Genomic DNA, 19,436 nt, shown 5'->3' with positions numbered 1-19,436 from the left:
GTAGCTAGCCAGCTATAATTTGTCAGTATAGTCAGTCAGGCCGGCCGTGTGTCTTGCTCGTGCCACAACTGCTCACAAGTCAAAAATTATGCCTGACTTCCATCAACATACGGACTGCGCCACAAGGGGAATAAAAAACAATAAACACTACACGACACAGCGTTCAAAAATGTCTACAGAGCGGAATCGCTTCCCGTGTTCGGGAGGAGCGACCATGCGGCCATCTTGCTCAGGTCAAAAGTATGTAAATGAACTGCAACACATGCCCCCAGTGACGCGAGAGGTCAGGAAATGGTTGCTCATTTTCTCTTCTTCTCTCGTTTCTCTCTTCTGAGCACCTGACTTTTGACAACTGACCTTTTTTTTTATTTGTAGTTATTTATAATTATTTAATTCCGAATGAAGTTTGCCGTTTCATTGCACCGATGTAATTTTGGACAATAAGGTTTATTGTTAACCTGTAAAATATCCTGCCTCCATTACATATCTTAGTCCCAAGTGTTTGATGCACATTTGGGGTCATAGTGAGGGGGGGGGGGAGTGGACAACATTTTGCCATGACTAACACGCACACTGACAAAGTGAAACAATACCAGCGTCGCTGTCGCGGCTGCACACACAAATTTTTTGCCAAGCGATATGTATAATGGGCTTGAGCAGTATCACGGTATACCGGGGTATTTAAATTCCCGGCGGCATGATTTTCCGATACCGTTATCAATATAAACGCTACGCTTTCTATGATGCTGTATTTATGTGATGTATTGTAGTGCACTACACGCACCACCAGAGGTCGGTCTCTATGGTGTAACAGGCAGCAGAACTCAGAAAGATGGCGACAGTGTTTTTTGAGTTTAGGCTTTTTCAAAACTACAAAAGCAGTTTACCACATGATTTTATCCAACTGCCAGTCTGCCATCACCATCAGCACTGGTCAGTCCACTGATGTGTCGGCACAGTCAGTAATAACGAAGCCACTAACAGTGTCTGACAGGTCGTGCCCAATTTACTGCCAAGCAGAGGCCGGCAACATGAAGGAGATCAAATTTCGGTAGGGGTGAGAGGGGGGATGAGGCGCACGTTGTGTTTGTTTACTAGAAAGTTCAAGTGTTTTTTGGTGTCACGAGACAAGACAGGTTTCCGCCAGCCAGTGTATTGCAAGTCTGGTGGAACGTAACAAATGCTACAACTCCCGTGGCTTGCATGGCATCTGCTGATTAAAGTGAAGGAAGTTAGCCCCAATATTAGCGACAGTTCCAAGTCATATACTGTCATATACCCTGGTGAAATGTCAAGATATGAAAAATCAGATAACCCCCAAGCCGAACGTATATCCTTTTTTTTACTCCCTAATATCGGTACCCAGAAAATCCAGCATTGGTCAGGCTCTAGTACACACACACAGGTAGCTGAAGATGTCTTGTGTTTCAGTCTGCCTATCCACCTCTGGTAAATCTATCCTCCAATCACAGCTATTGATTGGATGAAATCATCAGCAAGTGGCCCATCTTTACTCTCTTTAGCCAACCCAGAGGGGGCTCTCAAACTCTGACGCCACAGAGGATATCCAACCCACAGCTTTCATTTAAACAGACATACATTAAATGGTATTAATAGCACACCACTTAATGGATCAATTCCCTCTGTTTATGTAAAGTGGAGTGCAAGAGAGGAGGGAGTAGAAGACAGAGAGAAAGAGAGAGACAAAAAAGGGAGGGAGGGATTAAGGGAGGGAATGAGATATGGTAAGATAGGGAGAGATATTTCTGTGTGTGGGAGAGGTGTGAGTGGAAAAAAGCACCTTATTAAATGACAAGCTTTTCCTGGTTTGCGCTAATTAATTGCACACTGCCACTGCCTGCTAATTTGCTGGGAAAAATGCATCCCAAAAGCAAAGGGGGCTCCTGCTTGAACTTTGCCTCAGAAGCACCTAATTCACCGGTGACTGCAGCTGTGTCCCCTCTCCTGGACTGCAACACTATTAAATTAGAGCGCCTGGGCCATCAATTTAATAAGCGCTGGAGCAGATCATTTGAATAAGGACAGTATTAGTATTCTAGCTGAGCACAACTAAGAGCAGCTGACCTTTTTCACCGCCGAGAAGATCCTTGAACACATCCAGCTGAATCAGAGAACACGGTAATAAGCCCGTCAATGTTTAACAGTGTCAAAAGGAGGGATTTTTTTTGCTCACTCTTCTTCAGCCCATCACCCCCTACCCACCCCAGCCCCATGGTAGTGCCAGCTAGTCTGGTCTATCAAGCCAGCAAAGAATCTCAGCAATTCAAAACAGAGGGATAGACGAGGGGGAAAAGGTACGTAAGAAGGGAAGCGGAGGGGATAAAAAAAACACGCTCACATAATGCTGAAAGAGATTTATGATTAATTGCACTATAGGCTGCACGAGTCCATTTGTACATGTGTGTGTGTGCATGTCCGCACATGTGGAACGGTATACACGGATACACCATGTGTACCCGTGTATACCTTCTTCCCAGAAATTGATTTATGTGCATGTTGGGGTGTGGAATTGATCAGTGCACATCAAAATTCCCTGTGAACTCCCACATATCAAATCAGATCTTGACCTTTGGCTCCTACATCTTTAGCTGCTGATGCACACCTGGGGGGAAAGCCTATTAAGCACCGCTGTGACACATACTGTAGCTGTTTTGAACAGTACCAGGGTGAATTGGCAGGATAGTGAAACATTAGTGGTAGTAATGCATTGTGCTGTGAAATAGATCATCTGCAGTGACAGTTATGGTGCCTGTCAGACCGTAGAGAAAGAGATTTAACTAGCCTTTTGTCTGCATGAAATAAACATTGCATGGGAGGTTAAATGCTCCAACATATGACTGCTTGGCGACGAATCAAGCACTTTCTAAGTACCTACTGCAGTAATAAGCATTTGGTAAATAATATTGAAAAACAAGTGATCCACACTAGAAATAGTGTGGATTTTGTTCATTTTAGTCAGTTAATTTAAGGCAAATTATTTCTAAAGACTGTGAAACTGTCAGATATATGTGTACTGATAAAGCACTTTTTTTACTGTTCCATTCTTTGCAATTTAACTCTTAGCGTTTACAGAAACACTTCAAGGTAATTCTGTTATGACAGGCAACACAGTAATCAATAAAGGGCAGCGAGCACAACACACCAGGCTTCAAGGGTAACATGGAAAACAAGGTCTGCGACTGGTCATACGACTGCCACGGCTCGGGCTTTATCCAGGGATATAATAAATAAACAAGATGGCGTCTCATTCACTCAACATGCAGCACTTAAAACGCTGAGGACAAGAAAGATCCATAAATAATGGGGGAGTTAGATGGTAGATATGTGTTTGGCCTGGGAAACGGCCGGCTCTGTGTTTTATGGGGCTAGTTGCAATGTTGATGAATATTTGCCGGTTCGGAATCATAGCTTAATGTCAGCCCACAATTTGTTGCAATTAGTCGGGTGATTTATAGGAATGCCGTGGCCGAATGCATGGTAACAATTAACACAGCTTTCTCTAGGCGTTTTATTAATGGGGTGTCGCACCAGAAGAAGGTTTCAGCCGAAGCTAGTACATCTGCAGGCCTCTCGGTGTGTGGCACCGTCCGGCAGCAAAGATGGAGGACAGACTAACCCAGTTCTGCAAAAAAGCCACACGGAAAAGAGACTTTCTCTCTCCCTGTGATAGTGTGTGTGTGTTCAGCTGTGTGTTCATAAACAGTATGGTGCATATATGTGTTCACTTTTTAATTGAAAATAATATATATTGCATTTTTAGATTATTTCTATATTTTAGGTATTAATACAAATTTAGACAAATTAGTGTATAAAACAAATTGTTTTAGTTTACGCATTTTAGTTTTCCATTGACAACAAAATGAATCACAATAAAAAAAAAATGTTCTGTTGCCTAATCAAATTTATTTTGTTTCCTCATCAACTGGTATAAATGACAAAAAAAAGCATATTTTAAAAAATGCATGATTAAATATATGTATGCATTTTGTAATATAATTTCTAGTTCTCATAAGCGGCATTTTGGCATTTAAGTGTGTACTCTTTCAAAACTATGCAATGAGACAAACATTTAAAAAGGAACCAAACAGCTGTTCTGTCTGGCAATAACAGGGTTCAAGTGGAGCGATGTGCCCCTAAACGGCTAATAAACGGCACAAAATGAGCCTGCAATTAAATTTATACACTTGATTGCACTGCTGTCATGTCCACTACAGGCTTATCGAACACCTGGGATCTATTTCCTAATAGAACCTTGGGGAGAGTGGGAAAGAGAGAAAGAGGGGGGGAAAAGAAATGAACAAAGCAATCTTTTTTTTTTTTTTTTCCTGTATTTTTGGCTGCTTTCTCAGACGTTTGTAGAGGATCCTCTTCACTCACGCGGAGGGTTTGAGGTTTTAAAAAGAAAGAAAGACAAAAGAAGGGGCTTTTCATTGAACAATGTTGTATGGCTGTAGCAAATGAGTTTTTTTTATGCATTTAAATTGGTGTATTCATTTGTAGTCATTAGTAAGCAGCGTTATGACACTCTACCGAAAGGTTTACATTTATGGATTCAATCAAGGTGAGTATTAAAAAAAAAAAAAAAAAAGAACCATCTGTAGCGATGTACTGCATCTTGTAATCTTAAATGTCACACTTCTCTAATTTTCCAGTATTTTTGAACAATTATGCACGGAAAGCACTGAGTAGCATAAATGTCTATACATGTTATTTGTGACCTGTCTCACCAAGTTACATGCGTCAATACATGATAATGAATAATGTTGTTGCAAATTTAATGAAATGACAGATTCTCTTCTAACTGATTCCACAAGCGCTGACACGGCACTGCAATGCCTCTCAGCCCAGCCTCAACACTCCATTTCATCATGAAAAAAAAAAAGGTGTCTGCACAGCAAATTATAATCGTTAATAAACCTTTATTTGATGGTGTTTGACAAAACTGTGACGTTACTGTGAAAATGCTCATCTTTTTTCTCACGTCTAGTTACATGTACTCTTCTCGCTTTCATCTGTAGCTCACTTTGAATACAGGAGCAAGCATGTTATGTCCTTCTCAAGCATACATACTGACCTATAGATTTACTGCCTGAAAGTACTGGCTATCATTAACCATATACCTGTATATAATAATATATAATATATATATAATATAATTTATTTTACTCCAGTAAAAAAGTATTTTGTACTAAAAACTACACAACAGGTCACATTTTAACCGATACAATTAGTAAACATCCAAAACATGTAGATGGTAACAACATCTATAGCTCTTCCTTTTCCTAAGTTTCAGTGAAAAAACTGCAAGCAAAAGGTTCAACTTTGTGAACAATAAAAGAGTGTTCACTGCATTTGAGTTAAACTAATGAATTACACACTGTGTTCCTGTGTTTCCTCATCTACAGCAAGACTTCCTTCTCCCTAAGTTTCCTTCAATTTGCTAATTACACCGGGCAATTTTCAGAGAGCTGGGTTGATAGAAAAAGTCACGTTTTAGGGACTCTGGGCCCACAATCTGTCTCTGACCACTGCTAAGTCACATAAAGTATGTGGCAGGAGGCCAACAATAATTTTGCTAACCCTTTTTTAATTGTGGGAGGGTCATTCACAATGCCCAGTAGAAAGCATTAACCACTGAACTGCGACTGACAAGGGCAGGTTTCCCACCAGCAAGAGGCACCTTGCAGGCAAGCCAAGAACTTATAAAAAAAACAAACAGAAATGAGTATGTTATATTAAAAGCCATGTTTTTGTGCAAGCTGGCACCAGCTGTATAATTCTAAAACAACGAGTATCTAATGTGTTTTTTTGTTATTTGCCATGTATTAAATGTAAAATTTAAACTTAATGGGGACTTAAATATGACATTTCTCTGCTGGTAACCAAAACCATAAATAATTCAGTCAGCTCCTTATTTGATTATGTTTGCTAATTTTGTGACCTTGTCAAGCAATTATTTGGCAATCTCTGCCTTTTTCTCTACTTACCTGGTTCACTGAGTGGCTAATGGTATTTTAACTTGTCCAAATTATGAGAAGCTTTTCTGAAGTAGCCGCAGCAAAATTGGTTCAATATGTTTCACAGTTAAAAAATTGAACAAAGCAACTTTTCCCAGGAATTCACACACATTTTTCTAAAGGATTCATCACAGTGGATGTGGAAATGAAGAAATATACATTCTCTTCTCTTTCGTACTCTTGCCTTAAATTATCCTTTTTTTTGACAGCTGACTAACAATCATCATTACGGCTCAAACAGTTACCTGTGAGAACGGCCATAAATCTTGTTAAAATAACCAAAACCGTCTCTTGCGCTGCTTTCCCCACAAGAAGCAACCTGTCTGTAAGCACACACCATCTGTACATAGTTAGAGCCGTATGCACACAGATGGCAGCCAAACACTCCCAAAGTTGCTCCGTCCGCACGTCTAACCTTACAAAGCAAACTAATTAACAGTAAAACGCAGAGAGAAGGAAGGAGCAGTTTGAAAGAGTTTGCAATGACTCTAATGAGGAGAGAGAGAGAGAGAAGGGTCATCTATATAGTAATGCCAGAGGGATGGGGGGGGGGACTTCTACTGAGGCTCTGGGTTTACTGCCCTCTTTAAGATCCATATTAAATGAGGGCTACTTATCGCCAAGCCTCTGTCCCAGCACACAAGCCTTTAACAGCATGGCGCGGGGCATAGGGCAGGCAACTGAAAGGAGGGAGACGAGTGGTGGAGGAGCTGGGAAGGAAGGGAGGAACCTTGATTTGCTAAATAAGATATCGCTAGAAGCGCTTCCTGTTTCAGACTTTATTTTAAGAAGCAAGCCCCATAACACGTTATCCTGGGGTTTAGTGGTCAGTAATGGGAAAGTTAGGTTCACATTATTTTGCTACTGGCCCACGGTTTACATTTTTTTATAGTTAAATCTCTTTTGCTTAAATTTGAATTCACCTGTTGTGTCAAAACCACTAAAAAACTAAAGGAAGAAAAAAATATATTTAATTTATTTCCTTTAAATGACAAGCAACCGGTAGAGGACTTGTGTGTACTTTCTGTTTGTTGTCTTTTTACGAGACTGTGCACCCACACTTGCAGTGGGCATCTTGATGAAATTCATTTTGTGAAAAGGAGGACAACTCCTTGGAAAGTTAATTAGTAGGAAACAAGCGGAGGAAAAAGCAGGAAACGAGAAATGACCCAGCTGCCAAAAGTAATAACATTTTCATTATTTATTTCATTATTCATTTGTGGATGTGTTCAGACAGAATTAATAATAGAAATCGCTCAGAGAAAATGTTTGTGCTGGAACCCTATTATGAGCGGGCCAAGTCCAGTGGCACACTTAGTTAACATGCACAAATGTACTGCCCCCCGACAAATAACATATCAAGTGGAGCCCTGGATTATTTTGTGGTCCCAAACCTCTCTCTTTCAATTCTCAGCTTTTCATTTAATTGTTTCAGTCAGGGTTAAGGTTGCTACTCCCTGCTACCTTCATGGAAAAATAATGCAATTTAAGAAAAAGCTACAGCAATAAAGCAGTCATCTGCTGCCAAATGCTGTGAGAGCTGTATCGCAATAATCACAATGGCATCCATTTAAATGTCTATTGCTCCGTTTTCATAATAACATGAGCTGTCCATTTCTCCCTGAGAAAACTAGTAATGAAGCACAGAATCAATTAGAAGTCCCTTTGGAGAGGCGAATATGTGCTGTTCCATTACACAATTCGTCTTTTTAGTCCAAACATTACTCTGCATGATATTCTCTGATCTGGCCTGTGTTTGCTTTTTCTCACTGTTTACTGCAACACTTCCAGGCCAACTCACATTTGATTTTCCCCACTGAGATTCCAAATACACTCCCAGCACACGCTCTGGAGAAAATGAGGCCGGAAAAGGAGTAGTGGCGAATCATTCAAGGCTGTCCAAAGATCTATATTACAAAAGCAGATTTTATTTTCACTTCCAACACAGACATCTCTGATAAAAAGCATGTCGAAGGCAACTGGGATGACTGTTTTTTCTCTTGGCATATTATTTTTCACTTATCAAATGTGTTTCCCTTACCAACCTCCCAACCACAACCTACCCACCCAATTCCTGCCTTTACTATATTAAGGAAAATTGAGAACGGATGGCGAGGGACAGAGTGCCTCATTGGATCAAACTATCTATCTATAGAAGATTGGTGTGGTGTTGGTGTGTGTGTGTGTGTGTGGGGGGGGGTGGAAAGGAGGTAAAAAGGAAAAAGGAAATTAAAAAAAAATAAGAAGAGAGCCATGGCTATGTGTCAGTTGAGCATTTTTACATTAGCCATACGTAAAGGCATTTCTTTCTTCCTCTACTATTCGCCGCTCAAAGCACCAGGGCCACGGCCATGTGTGAATAATCACACAGAGGGCCTCAGAGGTGCCCTCGCCGCCTTACAAGAGGCTGGGTGCAAGGGCAGATGGGGGAGGCGCAGGTTGAAGGAGTCGAGAGATGGAGGTGGGGAGGGGGTGGGGGGGTCGTAAACGTTAACACGTTGAGGATTTGGATATCCTCACAAGCTTGTCTCATTAGGTGCTAATTGGCAAGACTTTCCCCCATCTTTTGTTCTGCATAACCTTTTGTCTTTTTTGGGGGGGGGGGTGGAGGCAGAGGAGGAAGAGGACGGTGAGCTACATATTTCAAGTGCTCCATGCTTCGCTGAGAGCGAGTTAAGCCCATATTACAACAACATAAACACTTCTGTCCTACGATTAACCTTAAAAAGCGAAAGCTGCAAAACTAAAACGCTCAACCTGCTCAACCAAATTAGCACAGAGATCAAGGGGAGCGCGAGGTGGAAAGAAAATAGCGAAATAACAGTGAGTGAGAGAGAGGGCAAGAAGCAAGGACAGGGGTTATTTCCCCCCCCCTTTCCACCCTTTTTCCACTCATTCACCTTTCCCAACTGGGAAATCGTAGAAAAACATCAACACAGCTAAACAGCAAATTATTACCAAAGCTCCCCTCGGTGCCGGGTCCCAAGCAGACATATTGGACTTGTCGTGCGGGGGGGATGGCCAATACTTTTCTAGAATTATTCTGAGTATTGCACTCTTTGACAAACATTAAACAAGACAATAAAATACATAGGTGAAGGTGTATTTGCCTACAGGAAGAAAGAGAAAATGAGAAAATAGCTCTCCATATTAACGACACAGTTTCCTGACAGTCCAAGTGAATTACACATTTACAAAAGTAGCCACTCAAGTCTGCATGGACCCTGTCCTCAAGGCAGAACCTGGCCCTGCGGATTTGAAAGGGAGAGTCATGTGTACACCTTGAGGATTTTTTTTTTTTCTGCAATTGTGACTGTCTGTCTGTGTCTCCATCTGTCTCTCTCTCTCTATCTCTCTGCCTATATCTCTCTCACACTTTTTCTATCCCTTTGATTCTACAGAGATGTTAACTGTGCCCTGAATGCCAATAAGGATCGGCTAGATGGCAGGTCAATTGTCCATTCCTTTTACTTTGGAGGATTTTATTTTTTCTAAAAAAGGTATTGGATTTCAGGACCAAGTAATGGAGAACAAACTATGCCTGCTGTAATCTATTTTAATGGACATCATTAAACTGAATAGACAGCGCTATGTGTGTGTCTCCGTGTTTGCAGAAGGGTTTTTATGACAACTTGAAGAATAGAGGATGTATCAATACTTGCTTTTACTGACGAGTGGTATAATATTATGCACTTTAAAAAATTCCAGACTGTGTTCTTTATTACTAACATGCACATGATGTCATGACAGTACTACAATTTATGCTTTTTTAAAGTTGTTTTAGGTTGAGGAAGGAAATGTGTGTTCACAGCTATGGAATGAAAGGGGAGCATCTGAGGAATGCTTGACTCATAAATGGCACAATGCTTACCAACAGCATGCAAGAGGGTAACACTGGAAATACTGTGTAAAAAGTAACATGATGGTTACAATTACGGTGCGAGTGAGAGCTCTGTTTTATGTTAAGAGAGATGTCAGAGAGGAAGAGAGGGTTAGGAAGCTGGGTCATAGCCCTCATATGCTGTTTAACACCTGACACCAAGGCCTATCCAGGGTTCATAACTCATACGGAAAGAGAGGTGAAGAAAAACGGGGAAATAAAAACGAAGGAATAACCTAAGCCCCCAGCTCAGTCCTCCGTCAGCCCTTTTTTGGGATAGCATACTGACTTTCTGTCAAACATCTGCTGTCATAACTGTGTATAATATCAGAAATAAAAACTTTAAGAACCGTAACATATACAAGATCATTTAGTCTTTGCTCACAACATTCAAAGACCTGAATCAAAGTAACCATGTCTGACCAAAGACATCTGACTTCTAACAGTCCACAAGAGCGAGGGCCTCCTATAGAAAATCGGGGTAGGTCACAAACGGCCAGCACATGAGTCCTCGGCTTCATCCAACATCCAGCAGATCAAGGGCCTCGAACTAAAGCAGTACTGACACTGACCTCACTGAGACCCAGCAACTGAAACAGCCCTAACAAGGTATTAGCAGGCACCTCTGTATACCCTCCAACTCTCAGCCCGGGTCTAAAGAAACACAGCTGCACGGGGTGTTTTTCCAGGGCGGAGGGCAAACCTGCAAGCAACGTGGTGCCCCTGGCTAAGCTCAAGGGTGCAGCTGGAAGGTCAAGAATTCAAAGCAATGGGGGGCGAAGTTTACAGAGATTATTATTATTTTTTTTTAAATGGCACTTTTCTCTCTCCAACACAGCCCATTTTTTCCACTTAATTTTTTGGATATCAATTTATAATCCTCATTATCAGGTAATAATTTCATGCTATCTATTTAATGTATACACTATAAATATATGCATTTCCTGTTGCGATGGTATGAGTTTAGTTTGCCCTCTAAGAATGTGCTATAGCTGTGTGTGTTTTTGTGCGTATGCATGTGCAAGCACGTATGGCGGTCGTCTCTGTGTGACTGTGGGCGTCTGGAGGAGAGAGAAGCCTCATCTGTTACCAGCCCCAGCCCGGCCGGCCCGCCGCGTGAAGTAGAACGACAGGGTGTCACCGCCGACGACAGTGATGGATGCCCTAAATTCTGTAGGCAACTTGGGCAATTGGACACATTAACAACAGGCACCTGCTTTCCCCCGTACAAATCTATTAAAAGATAACAGCAATGGCGGCTCCCACACTATTAGTAAATTATAGCTCTGTCTGAGTGCGAGGTAAGTGTGGGCCTCCCTTTTCCCACCTACCCCCACCCACTCTCCTCTGCTACACGGTCTTATTGGCAGTCTAATAGTGCCACCCAGTGGCAGCAATTTATAATGCTTCTCTAAAATGTGGAGCAACATTTGAACATGGACAAAAAAAGTTTACGGAAAGGTAATTATTCCACCTTTATCTGAGGTTTTACAATCTTATTTTTCTATAATTTGCATTTAATCAACAATTAATTTTTATATTCATGAAAATAAGTTCCATAATAGCTAAATTATCATAATTTCAAAATGTGTCAAAAAAGACACCGGCAATTATTAATTGTCACATTCATTCTGCAATCTGAACACAAATACAAAACCACACCAAACATAATAATAATAATAATAATAATAATAATAATAATAATAATAATAATAATAATCATGCACGGTGCGAGTTTGCCATGAAAACAAGCCCTGAGGCCAGTCTCATTTACGGGTGATCGTTGAATGTTGGTTGGGGATAATCGCTGGGGTGACAACCGTTAAACAGTTAATGATTTACACAAGTTTAGTTGTTCTTCACCCTTTTGTGGACCTTATGGATTTCTCTTGCGAGCTATTTTTCCATAAACAGTACATTCCTTGGGCTGACTGCGCCAAATGGCCAGAGATCTGAGACAATGTGGCTGATATAAAACCATTATGACCTACTCAAGACCTCCTCTATTAAAACATTAACAGCAGACCGGTACTCTCAACATGACACTACGATGACATATGTTGGGCGAGAGCTCAGGTACGCCACATAAACGCGTGTCACATAAATTTGCTGTGGGTAAATATTTCTGTGTCTGTGAGGGGGGGTTATGTGTTTGCGAGCAGGCCAAGAATAAAGGGAGGACAAGACCAGTAAATACTTTTACAGCAGGCAATTTGTCAGGATGTGTAAATGTCTCCAATTCCCAACAGCGCTGGAGCAAAATTTACAGTCACTCGGGAAGTGACAATGCACAAAAAAGGACCACTTTTTACTCTCTCTCATCTCCCTCAGACCACTAAAACCTTCCCATAAATCTCCTCCGGCCCCCCCAGATGTCTGCTGTTGTCAGATATCATGCCTTGACAATGCCTTCCACCATCATTGTCTTGACAGAAATATGATATGTGAAACTGCAATGTCACATCACTTAACATGATTTAGCCTAAGCTAGCCTGCACCATTTTAATCAATCAAAGATGTCACCTTTTTCCCTGTAATGACGGTAGAGGTATAGGATCCCTGTGCTGGGGTGATCTATAAGACTTATCTAGGCTACTGATTTACGACTACTGCCAGCTAATGTACTAAAGGAGCCTCCTCCCTCCCTGTCATCAGGGTTTCTATCAAATTGGCAAATAAGTAGGCCAGTATTACCTCATGGGCAGGGAGGACGACACTTCATGCTGTGTGTAAACCCTACGCATATGACATTATGTGTCTTTGAAACCTATACTGGATTAGAGATGGGACCGATTCGATGCAATAATGGTATCGGGTTCCGATAGGGACACAATTCACATATCGAATCGTTACTGATCCACGTACCGACCCATATACAGTAAATATGTGAATTTGCCATTGCACTCCTCTTTCAAATTCTTAGTACTTTTGAACTCGTATAGAAATCTACTAGCAGTTGATAATTGCTGTGCACTTGATTTGTTCAAGTTATTCAAAACATTAAAAGAGTTGCCATAGCAATTTACACTCCTACTCCTGTTTGCATGTGGAGCCCACTTAACCTACAGTTCAAATAAATTGCTTTGGAATACATTTAAATCGAATGCAATGAAAATTGTATGCAAAAAGCCGGAATTAACAAGTATCGGAATCGGATCAGAACTGAAAAAAAGTGGATCGGTGCATCTCTATACCGAGAATATTCCTTTACTGCACCACCAGATATCTAGATCCTGTGTGAGCACTCCATACACTCATGGTACTGCAAGGTAGTTTGAACAAACATGTCCATCACATGTCAGACTGTATGTAAGGTGGTTGCTAATGGATTATATGGGCTTGGTTGTTTACACATCGTTTGATCAAATGTCTCCCTAAGCCAGTTGTTCTGTAAACATCCTAAAGCTTCACTGTATAGCCGTGGCTTTCAGCAAATCAACATCAGAGTATTAACAGTATGTCAGACTGGTAATTGTAGCTGGTCCCAATAAATAAGTAGTAGTAAGACCTACCAGACCGGACATAACAGTACATTTACCAAAACATCAGACAAACTCAATGTCTGAAAATGCGTTATGGACTTAATCAACAACAATGATGGTGAATAATTAGTGAATAAAAAAAACATTAACGTGAGCAGCAAAAAATAATCTGATAAACAATATTTCCTCTATACTGGACAAATGACAAAATACATGCTTTCCCTTCATAAAACTTGCACCAGACCACAACCTCACACACACACACAAAAATCCTGCTTAGTACCCAAATTCAAATGTAATGCATTAACTCATACCAAAATAGTGAATGGCATTTAGATATCCACAGTGTGCAATAAAAGACAACAAACAGTATACAGGGGAACTTGGAACTGTACCTGTAACCACAATGGAGTGAGTGGATCCACAAGCCAGTAGCTTCACTCTGCCCAGCCTTGCCATTGTGAACTCTCTCAGATGGGCGTCCTCTGGACCGATGTCCCCTGGCCTGCCATGTCCAGTCTGGCCGAGCTCCCCGCTACCCCAGCAAAGCAGATTCATATCCAACTCACACTGTATGTCTGTATGTCCTCCTGGGAACACAGACAGAAAAGAGGGATGCGTTTTAGCAACATAGGCAAAGTAAACAAAGTTTGCTTGGTACTTTTCTCAACTTTAACTTCATTATATTCAAGAACTTTTTTGTATTTATATAGCAATAGTTTTTTTATCACCTACATTTCCATCCCGCACACCAATAAACATATTAAATACATTTTTAGATGCTCAGGTGATACTGGAGTCATAATTGGTCACTAGAATATGAGTCGCACATACAGTAAGATTAAAAATAGTGGAAATAATGTTAATTCAAAATAGCCGTTTACAAATACTGGTCTTCTGGTCAGCATTAAGCTTGCATAAAACCATCTGATTCGGAATTTCCCAGCCTTATTTGTAATGAACTGTGGATGTGATGCAGATCACCAATATTCTCCTCAACATGTTTATTTCCAATCCGCCCTCTGTGCTAATTAGAATGTGACCCTGCGCACACATGCAAACACACACGGGCGCTGGGTGTATGTGCATGCATACACATGCATACGCGAACACACACACCCCACAGCAATATTACTAGCACAATTCCATCCGACTGCTATTGGAATTTTCCGAAAGAGCAAACCAATAGATAACCTATTACAAAACTATAAGAGATCGATAGCTAATTTCTTTGCATTGATTACCACTTGGACATTTAACATGCGCCCTGTGGCCACAATGTGTGTTCCGCAAGCTTAGATCCCCATTGGCCCTCGTGAGTATTAAAATTATCGATTCAGACAGAGGACTAAAAATGTCAAGCTGTTCATTAATCTTAATAAAGACTGGACTTGACCAAGGCACCCTTTTTCCCCAATGCAGGGATACAACTTATCCAACTAGGGGCATATACACGGCATAGATTAATGAGCTTTTACTGAGGGATGTGATTTAAGTCTTTGCCATTAATAGATCAATTACAAAAGAACAAGTCTTTATAATAGTACTTACTTTTACCTGGAGTGCAGCTCAACACAACATTTTAAAAATGTGTATTGATTTGCCCAATAGTAGTTATTTGTTGAGACATTTCAAAGAAACTTCACAGAACAAGCGGCGCTGCAGTAATGAGGTCTTTGTGTGATATGAAGCCGCATCTGCTGTTATGCTACAGATGGCCCTCCGCAGTCCATAATGGACAAATGTTATCAGGCGCAGCCTAACAGACACTTTCATCTCTGTCTTATGTAGATGAGTTTTAAAGCATGCAGGGCTGTCCTTAGCTTAATGAGGGCCCTGAGCAGGATTTGATTTGCTCACTTTTCTTGCTTTTAATTACTTTCATATTTCTGCTACACTTACTCATATGTTTCCTGCTCACAACTGATTGGCAGTTAAGCAGTTGCCATGATTTGCTACCTGTATATCTAATGGGAGGAAGATGGGTACCAGATCATTTTCAAATAAACACAATTAGAAAATGGCTCTTTTACATGAAATGTGTTTCAATAAACGAAGAAAATAAGTTGAAACACCGTGTTTCCTGGCCAGACAAGACAAATTCTGTGCATCGGGAAAGAGCTCAAAGCTTTACAATCTATGATGGAGATGAGAATTTTATTATAAATATCCTGAAGAATTTATAGGAGAAATCAAAGGCCACACCAAAAAATCTAGTCTTACCACTTGGAGATGCTGTTTCTTCCAGCCATGGACATATCCCTCTGCTGAAAAAAAATGTTTTACTGATTTTTACAAAAGAACTGTGTTGTATTGTTTTGTTTTCTGCAGAATTTAAAATTTGTTTTTTTTTACTGTTTATTCCAGATAGAGGCTATCTTCGAGTGTTTTGACTTTTACAGGCTAGGCCTCATTCTTAAAATGGATATTTCAAATTTATTTGAAAAAATAAATTGTTTGCTGGAGTTCAGACAAATGTCCTTTTAATCTGGCTTTACCAACAGAAACATGAGACGTAACAATGAAAGAAAACAAAGCTGGTACCAACATCTAAGGGAAATAATTCAGGAGACATCTAGATATGTTCAACTAACAAAGTTAGTATACCCTCTTGGCACTTGAAGCCAAGAGGGTATAAAAGGATTTCTGTCTCAAGTTGTACTTTAAATAACAATGAGAAATTAACACTGGACAAGCATTTATAATCTCTTTAGTCAGCAATACCTTCATGTTTTAGCACCATAACATATTTTCTGGTCAAAAGTTATTTCTCAAATGAGGCTAAGAGTTGGAATCTTACTTGCCGCGATTACAAATATATCACCATAAAATAAAAGCCTAACTGCAGATTGTGAAGACCAGTTTTGATTTGTAACTCTGAATGCAGAACATACACAACATCAAAGATGAAATAAAGGCAGAAACAGACCTAGCAGCACAACGCCTACCGGGAACTAACCTGTGCCAAAGTTAAAGGACAAGAACTTTTCATTTCACTGTCTTCTTATATCATGCTTCCTTTTCTCCGTTTACACCTCTGTTGCTGGTCCCTTTGTTTTCAACACATTGGTCGTTGTCTTGTGGCCGAGACTTCATTTGCCCCCCTCCTCCCCTCATTGCACTCGCCACATTGGCAGGGTAACTGTCTCCATAGCACCTTCTGTTGACAGCACACCAGGCTGCTTGACATTAGCCTATTATCATCTAAACTGGGGCAAACAAACGCCACAAGAGGTATTTTAGAAAGGCACCAACACACACACAAATTAATATTAGTATTACTGAACTGCATTAAAAACCTAAACCACAGACAGCGAACAGAAGACCATGGCTGTCTGCATATTTACTTCTGTTTAAACATGCATATGTATTGAATGTGCTTGTAAGTGATGAGGTCACTTGAGCAGTCTAAAGCTGAGTCCCAATACATATTACATATTAAATCTATACAGTAGATAGTACTACATCCTAATCGTAATAGTATACTGTTTTAGCAGTTAGTATACAAAATCATCTAAATACTTATATGCCACATTATCTTACTTACATTTTTCCGACTTGCAAATAGCATTCACGTCAACTTCCAAATCCTAATTGCAACTCATGGGAAACTGCTTATTCCTGAAAGCTCCAATATAGGACTTGTCCCTGAAGTACCTGAAAACAAAATAAATATAGGTGCCTCACATCAGTCGAAGACAATCGTTCAATGCAATTAAACCCAAATTTTAATGGATATGGTGTAATATTATCAATGCACAATATCCTCATCAACTGTGCAGTCATACAACTGTCCTGATACTGACAATAACTGCACTATACTGTATACTGACTGTGCAATAGCATTACTACTCAGGTGTAATTCATACTGTGTAATATTTTCAGGTGGAATTTCATTTCATTCTCACTGTGCAATATCATTTTTTCCACTTGTGCAATTTTGTTAATAGTCTGTTTATTGTCAATACTGTATATACTGCTCCTATTTTTATACTTCCTTCTATTTAAATTAGGGCTGCCCAAAGTGGGGTCCGGGGGCCAAAGTTGGTCCGCCATCAGGTTTGATTTGGTCTGCCAGATGTTCGCAAATTCTTTTTTTATTAAAAGACCCAACCGACTTTACTGTCTTTTGGAGGCCGTACCAGGCTCGGGTTTATGGTAAGAAGATAGTGGCATCATATGAAACTAGAAAACCTAAGGACTCCATTAGTACCAATCATGTCATGTTAGCTTGTCAGGAAGGAGGATAACACTCTAAAGTTGGGCTAAAGTTTGGTGGGGAAAAACTGGCAAGGTGTCCCTTGACCTCTGACCTCAAGATATGTGACTGAAAATGTGTTCTATGGGTACCCACAAGTCTCCCCTTTACAGACATGCCCACTTTATAATAATCCTATGCAGTTTTAGGGAAAACCATGCAGTTTTGTGAATGCAGTATACATGTGTTATTTTTGCCTATTCTAAAAATTGTATATTTGAATATTTCTGCATTCTGGGGTCCCTATATAGTCCTGGATATGCATAAATGAGCCCAATTGTATTCAGCAGGTGGGTTTTAAGGGGCTAACTGTAAAGCATATTCAATTAAGGGAACTTGGGATCCTAGTACCATTTTGCATCTTAACAATACAATACAATACAATACAATACAATACAATACAATAGAATAGGTGTTTAATTGTGGCCCGTGGCCCTCCATTGAGTTCCAGTTTGGGCCCTCCAAGGGAAAAGTTTGGGCACCTTTGATTTAAATGGTTCATATTTCGTTACACTTTGTTTAGATCTTTTTTTTTTTCACTGCGTTAGCTGATGCTTCTTGTTTCATGCACTATCCCCTTTGCTGCTGTACACTGCAAATTCCCCCACTGAGGGACTAATAAAAGGAATATCTTATCTTATCTTATGACATGAAATCTTGCAAGTGGTTAACGTGGGAAAGCTGACATTCATGTCATGGGGACGTTCATAGTAATTAAATGACGTTATAGAAAATAGATTCTGAAGTGCCATCTCCACTGACATTTTCTGAGGGGGGTTTTGAACCAATGTGAGAGCAAATTTAACTTATTAGAACTTAAAGCTCAGGAGGGTAAATGGTTTGTTAACTTAACAACACTCATAATATATATAACCTTTATTTAACTAGGAAGTCACATTGAGATTAAAACCTCTTTTACAAGTGAGACCTAAAGCCAAGACAGGGTCAAATAGCAGCATCCAACAAATAAAGACAACATTGAATCACTAACAGCAACAATAGGTACTGACAAAATACATTACATCATTATACAGTGAATTAACAATGCAGCATGTTGGTCACGTGTTTGCTATTTAATTGAAACAACTGCAGCTTGCAGTGACCACTTCCTTTATTCTATGTTTAAAATCATTTAAAGAGATAAGGGTCTCAAGTTTAAGCTTGGCCTGCAGATCCAAGGACCATAGTGGAACAGGCTTCTTTTACCAGCTTCTGTACTGATAGAAGGCACTTTAAACTGAAGCCATTTATGGGACCTTAGATTATAACTGTTGTGGAGAATTACAAACTTCTGGTTTAAGTAAATCGGAAGTTTGCCAGAGATGATCTTATAGACTAAATTGTACCAGTGTTGTAACCCCCGCAGAGTGAGGGATGACCATCCTACCTAGAGTTTTCTAGAAAGTTTAACGTGAAGCTAGGTAGGTAGGTTGCCAAACACAACGAAGAGAAGAGATAGAGTGGCTATTTGTGACTGCAAACAGGTACCTTCAATTATAATAGTGAAAATAAAATAGGTTAATAGAAGACTTACATTAGTCTCCAGGTAAGTTGATGGAGAGAGGCTGACTAGTGTTAGTCTGTTCCACGGCAGCACGCTGCAGTGCAGAAAGAGCTTGGCCGTGGCCTGACATGCGCATTAGGTGGTCTCTCTCACTCCCATCCAAATCTCGTTACGTAGACTACACAGGTGTTGTGTCGACGTCACACGCGAACTCTCGCGAGATGTCCAAGGTTAGCTTGAATCTGGGGAATTTTCATTAAATATTACTATCATA

The 19,436-nt window shown here is 40.2% G+C and overlaps 1 protein-coding gene across 7 annotated transcripts in view; it reads right to left on the bottom strand.

The window, feature by feature from the left end:
• LOC141769318 (uncharacterized) overlaps positions 1-19,319 on the bottom strand; it is a 322,621-nt gene extending 303,302 nt beyond the window's left edge. For 2 of the 7 annotated variants that reach the window (XM_074638256.1, XM_074638259.1), the window contains exons 1-4: positions 19,193-19,305; positions 16,948-17,057; positions 16,356-16,609; positions 13,796-13,978 (exon numbers count right to left, since the gene is read on the bottom strand). In XM_074638256.1, the coding sequence (XP_074494357.1) occupies positions 13,796-13,978; positions 16,356-16,392 (220 nt within the window). In that variant the 5' untranslated portion in view covers positions 16,393-16,609; positions 16,948-17,057; positions 19,193-19,305. Of the gene's footprint in view, positions 1-13,795; positions 13,979-15,617; positions 15,668-16,355; positions 16,610-16,943; positions 17,058-19,188 lie in introns of all 7 variants that reach the window. The other 5 variants (XM_074638261.1, XM_074638257.1, XM_074638258.1 and 2 more) reach the window with 5 other exon arrangements.
• Positions 19,320-19,436: the final 117 nt, after the last annotated feature.

This window comes from Sebastes fasciatus, chromosome 6, assembly GCF_043250625.1.
Source record: "Sebastes fasciatus isolate fSebFas1 chromosome 6, fSebFas1.pri, whole genome shotgun sequence".
Taxonomy (NCBI): Eukaryota; Metazoa; Chordata; class Actinopteri; order Perciformes; family Sebastidae; genus Sebastes; species Sebastes fasciatus.
Note: the sequence above shows the minus strand (reverse complement) of the source record. Positions and strands in the feature narration are given on the sequence as shown.